Raw genomic sequence first — 8,936 nt, 5'->3', positions numbered from 1 at the left:
CCCTGAGCACCGCAGCTATAGCGACCCGGGGGAGCCGGGCTCTGACGAGCGGGCGCGCAGCGATGGCCACACCGGTAGGCGGGGCCCAGGGCTGGGATCGCCGTCGGTCGGGACAGTGGGGGCGGGTGAGGAGTTGAGGCCCTCTTCCTATCCCGCAGACTTCGTGGCGCTGCTGACCGGACCAAGGTCGCAGGCGGTGGCCCGGGCCCGAGTCTCTCTGCTGCGCTCCAGCCTGCGCTTCTCCATCTCCTACCAGAGGTGAGAGAGGGGAGGCGGGGAGCTCAGCTCCCCACGAGTAGAGCTGTGGACTCACAAGGGAGCGGCTGCCTCTAGCCCAGGCTCTTGAGTCCCCTCTTCCCCAGGTTGGACCGCCCTGCCAGGGTTCGCTTCTCAGACTCAACTGGCAGCATCCTGTTCGAACACCCTGCAGCCCCGACCCAGGAAGGCCTGGTGAGACGGTGCTATCTAAGAGCACGTGTCCAGTGCTGAGCACTGCCCTGAGGGCTTGCTGGGCATTGCCTCGGGTCCTCCTCAAAACATCCCTGTGTGTGGGATAGGGGAGGGGTGTCACTGACTTTCTGATGCCCCCATTTTACAGACTAGGGAACCGAGGCTCAAAAGCAGAATGTGACTTGCTCTAGGTCACACAGCTAGTAAGTGGTGGAGCCAGGATTTGAACTAAGGAATCTGCCTCCAGAGCCATTTGGCAAGCTTGCTAGGAGGCACCGGAGCCTTCGGCCCATAGGTCCCCCGGCCAAGCTGGGTCTCTCAGGTGGCCTGTGCTTGGCAGCTGGCTGAGAAGGCCCTCCTTGTCTCCGCTCCAGGTCTGTGGGGTGTGGCGGGGAGTGCCCCGCTTGTCCCTGCGGCTCCTTCGGTCAGAGCAGCTGCATGTGGCACTCCTGACACCAGCTCACCCCTCCGGGGAGGTCTGGGGGCCCCTCATCAGGCACCGGGCCCTAGCTGCAGGTGAGGAGAGCCAACGGCCCTGGTGTGAAGTTCTGGATCTTCTCTACGCTCCAGGAGTAAGGCAGGTCTTCCAAACCCGCTCTGTGGTCTCCCTCCCTGTCTAGAGACCTTCAGTGCCATCCTGACCCTGGAAGACCCTCCACAGCAGGGCGTGGGGGCCATCACCCTGCTCACGCTCAGTGACACGGAGAACTCCTTGCATTTTTTGCTGCTCTTCCGCGGGCTGCTGGAAGCCAGGAGTGGGGGTAAGTGAATCAGGCAGGTGAGAGGGCTAGCTGGAGAGGGCTGGCCTTTCAGAAGGGCCTCACCTGTGTGGCCATTGCAGGGCCAGTCCAGGTCCCCTTGCAGCTCCAGATTCTACACCAGGGGCAGCTCCTTCGAGAGCTCCAGGCCAACGCCTCAAGTCAGGTGAGTGAGGGTGGGTCTGGCTCTTGCTGTCACCACCATCAGTGGCCTCTTGCCGCTGCCTCCCACTTCCTGCTTGCTTCCCCAGGAGCCAGGCTTTGCAGAGGTGCTGCCCAACCTGACAGACCAGGAGATGAGCTGGCTGGTTCTGGGGGAGCTGCAGATGGTGCTGGAGAGGGCAGGTGGGCCAGGACCGCGCATCAGTGGACACATCACTGCCAGGCAGAGCTGCGACGGTGAGGCAGGGTGCTGGGACCCCCGCCCCCTACCTCCCTCTGGCACCAGCACGTACAGCTGAAAGACACAGACAAGGACCAGGGGTGGGCCGAGAAGGGAGGGGGTGGGAGGGAGCTGGGAGTGTGAGCGACCCTGCGCAAGCCTGGCACCTGCCCTGTCTTCCTGCAGTCCTACAGAGTGTTCTTTGTGGGGCTGATGCCCTGATGCCAGTCCAGACAGGGGCTGCTGGCTCAGCCAGCCTCACACTACAGGCAAATGGCTCGCTGATCTACCAGGTGAGGGTAGGGGCTACAGGCAGGCAAGGGGAGGGTAACGAGGCAGGGCCTTCTCTGCCACTCCAGTGCCCCCTCCCACTCTGCCCACCAGGTCCAAGTGGTAGGGCTAGGCAGTGAGGTGGTGGCCATGACCCTGGAGACCAAGCCTCAGCGGAGGAACCAGCGCACCGTGCTGTGCCAGATGGCTGGACTCCCTCCTGGAGGACGCATGGTGAGGGCTCAGGCAGAACTGGGCTTCAACCCCTTGGCACTCAGGGGCCATGCACCAGGACGGCCAGGACATGGCAGGGGGAGCTGTGTGGGCTGAGCAGGGACAGGCGGCATGATGCCCTCCATGACAGGTTTGTTCAGTGGGTGACATGGCTTCTGTTTAGTGAGCCCAGGCGAGGGATTGGAGTACACAGGCGTTCAGATGTGGCTCAGGGGTTAGACAGGGAGATTAGTGCAATCGACTCCAGTCCCAAACACGCTGCCATCGACTCATAGCGACCCTACTGCCCTCGTGGGTTTCTGAGACTGTCACTCTTTACAGGAGTAGAAAGCTTTGCCCTCCCGCAGTGTGGCCAGTGGTTTCAGACTGCAGACCTTATGTAAGCAGTCCAGCTCGTAAGCACTCCATCCCCTGATCTTCTCCGTGCAATAGGTCAGATCAGAATTAATGTGGTCACAGTGATTATGTACGGTGTGTTTCTCCGTGCCAGGCCCCACACCAGTTGCCTTACTCTGCCTCTCCCAATGCCCATTTTAAAGAGGACAGGGTGAAGGACCAGAGAGGCTCAGTAACTGCTGAAAGCTACCCAGCTGGGGAGTGGCAGAGGAGGGGCGTGAGACTGTAAGGCTTTTATCCATAGCAACTGATGTGCTGTGGGAGTGCACATGGACAGGGTGGGGACACAAAACATGGTAAGGCCTCAGAACCTTAAGTGTGAGAGGTTTGTTCCGGGTCTGGCAGGCTGAGGCTAGGGCTCACCCTGCCCTGCCCTGCCCTGCAGGCCGTGGGTATCTGCCCTGCACTGGGTGCCCGAGGGGCTCATATGCTGCTGCAGAATGAACTCTTCCTGAATGTGGGCACCAAGGACTTCCCAGAGGGGGAGCTGCGGGGGCACGTGGCTGCCCTGCCTTACAGTGGGCATAGCGCCCGCCTCAATGGTGAGTGTCTTGGGGCTCCACCTGACTTTGAGTGTCTTCTAAAGCGTGACACAGGGCCTGAGGGCTGGTGCCGCTGGGCTGCCAGTGGGGAAGATGAGGTACTCTTGCCGGCGGTTTCCCTGTTGGCACGGTGCGGGAACGGAGAGTTGCTGCTCGCAGGCCCTGGGCCCATGCACAGTGCTTCCCAGTGCCTGGGGGCTATGCTGGGAACGTGGGGAATGCTGGGATGGAGAGGCCGCTCCAGGCCAGGCCTCATCTGTCTCCTCTCCCCTGTCTGGGCCCAGCGCCGCCTGTGCCCCTCGCAGGAGCCTTGGTGCTGCCCCCTGTGAGGAGCCAGGCCGCAGGGCATGCCTGGCTCTCCCTCGACACCCACTGTCACCTGCACTACGAGGTGCTGCTGGCTGGGCTTGGTGGCTCAGAACAGGGCACTGTCGCTGCCCACCTTCTTGGGCCTCCTGGGATGCCAGGACCCCGGCGACTACTGAAGGGATTCTACGGCCCAGAGGTGAGGACATTGGCATGGGACACAGCTTGGGAAGTAGCCACTCATTAGCCCGAAGGGCTGTGTGGGCCTGGGGGAGAGGGGGGCAGAGGGCAGGCAGCCTAGTTTAGCAGAGTTGGCATGTGCTCGGGGGAACGACCTGGGTACCGATGTGACTCAGCCCCCGACGGGCTGGGTGATCTTGTGTTCACAAGGCACTGTCCACCTGTCCTGTGAGGTAATATGAATAAAGACCTTTCAGTAAAACAGCTTTTGGCATTAATTCCCCTCTCCCCCACCCCGGCCTTTCCTGGGGGGCTCTCCTGGGCGATATGGATTATGTTGGGTGGCACCAGGGCCTGTCGGCAGGGAGTGGACCAGCCCTCGGAGGTGTGTGGGCAGCAGAGTATTGGAGTCCAAGAGGTGGTTGCTACTGGATGATGTCACTGCTCCAGAGACTCATTCGAGCTCGCTGGGTCTCAGTTTCTTCCCCTTTGCATGGAGGACAGTGGGCTCAGCCCTGAAGTGTCCTGTCCCTTTTGTTCCTCCTGTGGATGTGCACGCAGGCCCAAGGTGTGGTGAAAGACCTGGAGCCTGAGCTGCTGCAGCACCTGGCAAAGGGCACCGCCTCCCTGCTGATCACCACCAAGGGGAGCCCCCGTGGGGAGCTGCGAGGGCAGGTAGCCGCCTGCGTGGGTGATTCAGGGCTGGGTTAGCACTGTGGCCCTGTGGGTCACTCCGGCGCTCTCCAGAGAGCTGGGCGATGGTAGCAAATGACCTGGCTGGTTGGGAGGATGAAGCCAGACCAGGTAATAAAAGGGATGGCACACAGCAGCCCTGCCTCCGGAGGCTGGATGCTAGTGTCCTCCTGAGGTGCCTGGGGTGGGGGATCTGCTGTCCCTCAGGCCTCCTGCCTGTTGCCGGTGGAGGACAAGGCAGGGAGCAGCATGACCCTCAGCTGGCTTCTTGTTCAGGTGCACGTCGCCAATGCTTGTGAGGTGGGCGGTCTGCGCCTGGCTGCGGCGGGGGCCGAGGGCATGTGGGCGCCGGGAACCCCCGATGTGGCCCCCCAGCCTGCGCTGCCCGCTGCGCCCGGCCCGGAGGCTCCAGCTCCCGTCAGACCAGGACGCCCCCGGGACGGGAACTCATGCTTCTTTGAGGGGCAGCAGCGTCCCCACGGGGCTCGCTGGGCACCTAATTATGACCCACTCTGCTCACTCTGCGCCTGCCAGGTAGGGGCTCGGGTGCGGGAGGGCTTCTAGGGACCCGAGGCCTGAGGGCACCCAGTTAGTGTGGCTGCTCCCGGGCCCCGCAGAGACGCACTGTGATTTGTGACCCCGTGGTGTGCCCACCGCTCCACTGCCCACGCCCAGTGCAGGTGCCAGACCAGTGCTGCCCTGTGTGCCCAGGTGAGTGCCTGGCAGGGGAGAGGGGGGAAGTGGAGGGGAGGAGAGGGTCACCCTCTGCCCTAGACGTGCCTTTGGCTCCACAGAGAAGCAGGATGTCAGAGACCGGGGGCTGCCCAGGAGCCGCGACCCAGGAGAGGGTGAGCTGCCTGGGTGTGCAGGGCTGAGGGGTGCGGAGGGGGGTGCTACTGGGTGGGGCTGGGGGGTGAAAGGAGGAGGAGACAGACACAGATGTGAAGGGGGAGGGCTGAAGGGCATGGGCTCTAGTGACACCTGGCACCTCTCACGAATGCGACTGCCCTGTGAAGGGACTCGGGGTGAGGCTATGTGGGGTTGGCTTGTGGTGGACGACTTGGTTGTGGGCCCAGCTTAGCACTGACTGCCACGGGGCACGTACCCCCCACCCCCAGGATGCTATTTTGATGGTGACCGGAGCTGGCGGGCGGCGGGGACCCGATGGCACCCCGTGGTGCCCCCCTTTGGTTTAATTAAGTGTGCTGTCTGCACCTGCAAGGTATGGCTTCCCCATCTTCTCCAGAGACTGCACCCATTTCAGCCTCTAGCCAGGTCTGCAGAGATGGGGGTGGGGGGCACCTGGGGAAGAAGACCCATCTTTGGGAGGGAGAGGGTGGGAGGACTCAAGAAGTGAAAGCAATTCCAGAGAAGTCCCTTTGGCACTGGGAGTCAGCTTCCTGTGGGTAGTGGGCCAGGGCTGCCCTGGAGGGGGAGTCCCACTCCGCCCGATGTGATGGGGGGCATGCTTCTCCTGGGCCTCAGGCTCCCCTCCTGTGTGCCAAGGGGAGCAGCCACCCGGCAGCGTTTCCATGAGGGGATGAGGTTAGGCTTAGAGAACACTGGCCCGGAAGCTCCGGAGAAAGTCATGGGTCCGTGTTCCGCTTGAGATGCAGGGAAATTGAGGGAGGAAGCCAGAAGCATAGGTGGCCCCTCCCTCCTGCCAGTCCTCACCCAGTGGACCCTTACAGGGGGGCACCGGAGAGGTGCACTGTGAGAAGGTGCAGTGTCCCCGGCTGGCCTGTGCCCAGCCTGTGCGAGCCAACCCCACTGACTGCTGCAAACAGTGTCCAGGTGAGGAAGGGGTGGGTGCTGAGGCTGCAGTGGGAGGCGAGGCTCTGAAGCACCTGGTCTTGGGTGAGGGGATGCATGGTGAAGAGTGGGGGTGGGGGATGAGGAGGTGGGTGAGGGTGGAGGGGGCTTCTCAGCTAATTCAGCACTTCCTGAACACTGCTGTGTGCCAGCCTGAAGCCCGGGCTATAGCACAGTGAAAAGAATGGGTGTGATCAGTGGGCATGGCCAGCTCCAGTCCCCATTCCATCCAGCCTTCCATCCATCCATTCATCCATCCCTCCATCCCTCCATCCCTCCATCCACCCACCCACCCACCTCTTCACCTACCCATCCACCCATCCTACTATCTGTCCATCCAGACACTTGCCCAGCCATCTCTCCGTCCACATGTATCATGATGAAACATGGGTGGACCTCATGAAACCCACATCTGTTGACTCCTTCTTCATCCTGTCTCTCGCTCCCTCCCAACAGTGGGGTCAGGGGCCCGCCCCCAGCAGGGCGACCCCATGCAGGCTGATGGGCCCCGGGGCTGCCGTTTTGCGGGCCAGTGGTTTCCAGAGAGCCAGAGCTGGCACCCGTTGGTGCCCCCCTTTGGGGAGATGAGCTGTATAACCTGCAGATGTGGGGTAAGTCGGGAGCAAGGAGCCTGTACGAGGGAGGCTCCCCTGACGAAGCTGGGGGACCCTCAGCCTCTGCTTGGTGCTGCTCCAGGCCGGGGTGCCGCACTGTGAGCGGGATGACTGCTCACCCCCGCTGTCCTGTGGCGCAGAGAAGGAGAGCCCGTGCTGCTCCCGCTGCACATCCCGGAGGCGTGAGTGAGGGCTGCCTGGGGCGCAGGGGGCACCTACCTGGGCCTGCTTCGCAAAGGCTGTCAGTGATTATCTTTGGTTAACAAGAGTAGTTTTGAAGCTCTGCATACTTAAACCCCCAGACGAAGATCACACCCTGGTGGGCACTGACTTGCTTCCGAAACCCTGACCCTCCTGGGACCAGAACAGAGAGGTTCTCTCTCCCTGCCGCGCAGGCCTCCTCCTCCTCCTCCCACTTCACTCCCTTGTGTCTCCAGCCCCCCTAGAGGCCAGGACTGCTCCGGAGCTGGAGAGAGAAGCTGAAGGCTCGTAGGGCGGTGTGCACAGAAGGCAGCCAGACCAAGAGGACGGGGCGGGGGGGCCTGGGCTGGGGAAGGGGCAGCGCTGAGGACCCTCATCCTCCTGTGGGAAACCCAGTGCCTTCGGCTCCTCTTCTCTGCCCTTCTCCCTCCCCCACTACCTCTGGGAGCCGCAAGTCCACAAGGGGGAGGACGAGCCCCTTGGGGCCAGACCAAGGCCATTTCCACTCCCACTCCTACCCAGTCACCCTGCCATTCTCGTCCTCAGGCCGGCCCTCCCATGTCTGCCCTGGAAGCCCAGCCCCTTGCCCCATAATGCCACTGGCTTGTTGGATTTTTAATTTATCCTCACTCAGCATCAAGGGTCCCCCTACTCCACTCCTGCTGCCCGAGCTGAGCAGAGTCACTATTGGAGATTTTTGTATTTATTAAAACAGTGTTTTTTTTTTTTCAGTCTTTGGCCTTTCAGTTGCATCTTTGTGGCCAGGGAACCCTGGTGAGGCTCAGTGGCGAGGGGTCTAAGAGCAGGAGGTGAGAGGGGAGCCTCGCTGGAACTTAGGGACCTGGAGAGGGAGCGGAATGGTGGCAGTGGTTCCTGAGAGAGGGGGTTGGCACGTCCTTGAGATGGATTCAGGATTCAGGCAGCAGGACACAGGTTGACACTAGCGTTTAGTCCCCACTGCCCTCTCCAGCATCTTTTCTGGCACCATGATTGAAGTTGCTCCAAGCAGAGAAACTGCAGTGCCCCAGACCTTTGTTTCCTTTGTCTAAGGGAGGCCCACCCTCCCCTCTGACCCCTCTTTCCTGGACACGGATGGTGCTCTGGACCAGTTCTGGAGCGAACCTGTGTCAGCCTTGGTCCAGCTTTTGGTTGAGTGGATGGATCGAGTAAATCGAGGATACATTAAGTCCCCTTGCCATCAGGGTCTGGGCATCTCTACAGCCTCCCAGGCTGCAAGGAGACAAGGCACGGGCACCGAGACTTCGCTAGATGAAACTGCAGATCTCGCTTTGGGTAACAAATATGTGCAGTAAACCGAGTCTAGAGGTCTAGGATCTGCAGCCAGTGCCTTAGGCGTCAGGCTGCTAACTGCAAAGTGGGCAGTTGAAACCCACCAGCTGTTCCTTGTGACAAAGTTGAGACCGTCTGCACCCACAACAATCTCCCACTGCAGAAATCCTAGGGAGCAGTTCTGCTTTGCCCTGTAGGGTCCCCTTTAATTAGATACCACCCAGTGACAGCGGGCTTGGGGTTTTGAGCAGGGGGATCGTGGTGGTTAGGTGCCAGTCAGTCGATCTCTGACTCACAGTGAGCCCGTGCAACAGTGTGGAATTATCCCATAGCGTTTCCTGGGCTGTAACAATACAAGACAAAAACAAGATCCTTTTTATTGTCCATTGAGGGAAGTTTTCTATGGCAAATCAGTTTGTCATTCAACAATTCAGGCATGTTGTGCTTCATGTCATTGAGTGCAATCCTCACAAGGTGCATGGGGTTTTTAAAATCTTCGTGGCAAAGTAGGATTAAAAGATAATACCACAATTCTCACTCCCTCTCTATTTCATGTTTCCATACCTCTTCGTTTCCTACTCCTTCCTGCCTTCCTAACTTTGTCTTGGGCAAATGCCGCCTCAGAGGGTTTTCAATCAGATGGTTGATTATTCTAAGCATACTTCTCATGTTGCCGTGCCTCTCAGAGACCTGTTGCTATGAGCGGCATCACCATGGGTCAGCAAGGACTCATGGCACTGCGTTTTGGGATGCACCTGTTTGTCGTTTGGCTAAAAGCAGAGTCAAGGGAGTGAGTTCATTTCAGAAC

At 60.4% G+C, this 8,936-nt stretch overlaps 1 protein-coding gene across 1 annotated transcript in view; it reads left to right on the top strand.

Annotated features, from left to right (window-relative positions):
• The window catches only part of CHRD (chordin), an 11,780-nt gene extending 4,214 nt beyond the window's left edge, over positions 1-7,566 (top strand). The window contains exons 3-22 of the mRNA XM_045296412.1: positions 2-74; positions 159-258; positions 363-450; positions 825-966; positions 1,071-1,211; positions 1,292-1,374; positions 1,460-1,607; positions 1,777-1,883; positions 1,975-2,094; positions 2,876-3,032; positions 3,317-3,537; positions 4,080-4,193; positions 4,488-4,745; positions 4,829-4,922; positions 5,006-5,059; positions 5,330-5,433; positions 5,903-6,005; positions 6,480-6,634; positions 6,720-6,819; positions 7,075-7,566. Of these exons, the coding sequence (XP_045152347.1) occupies positions 2-74; positions 159-258; positions 363-450; positions 825-966; positions 1,071-1,211; positions 1,292-1,374; positions 1,460-1,607; positions 1,777-1,883; positions 1,975-2,094; positions 2,876-3,032; positions 3,317-3,537; positions 4,080-4,193; positions 4,488-4,745; positions 4,829-4,922; positions 5,006-5,059; positions 5,330-5,433; positions 5,903-6,005; positions 6,480-6,634; positions 6,720-6,819; positions 7,075-7,130 (2,418 nt within the window). The 3' untranslated portion in view covers positions 7,131-7,566. The remainder of the gene's footprint in view (position 1; positions 75-158; positions 259-362; positions 451-824; positions 967-1,070; positions 1,212-1,291; positions 1,375-1,459; positions 1,608-1,776; positions 1,884-1,974; positions 2,095-2,875; positions 3,033-3,316; positions 3,538-4,079; positions 4,194-4,487; positions 4,746-4,828; positions 4,923-5,005; positions 5,060-5,329; positions 5,434-5,902; positions 6,006-6,479; positions 6,635-6,719; positions 6,820-7,074) is intronic.
• The last annotated feature ends 1,370 nt before the right edge of the window (positions 7,567-8,936 follow it).

The sequence above is a fragment of the Echinops telfairi genome, unplaced genomic scaffold (assembly GCF_000313985.2).
Source record: "Echinops telfairi isolate 266 unplaced genomic scaffold, ASM31398v2 ScPeMD7_7407;HRSCAF=8445, whole genome shotgun sequence".
Taxonomy (NCBI): Eukaryota; Metazoa; Chordata; class Mammalia; order Afrosoricida; family Tenrecidae; genus Echinops; species Echinops telfairi.
This window is presented reverse-complemented; position numbering and strand designations above follow the sequence as displayed.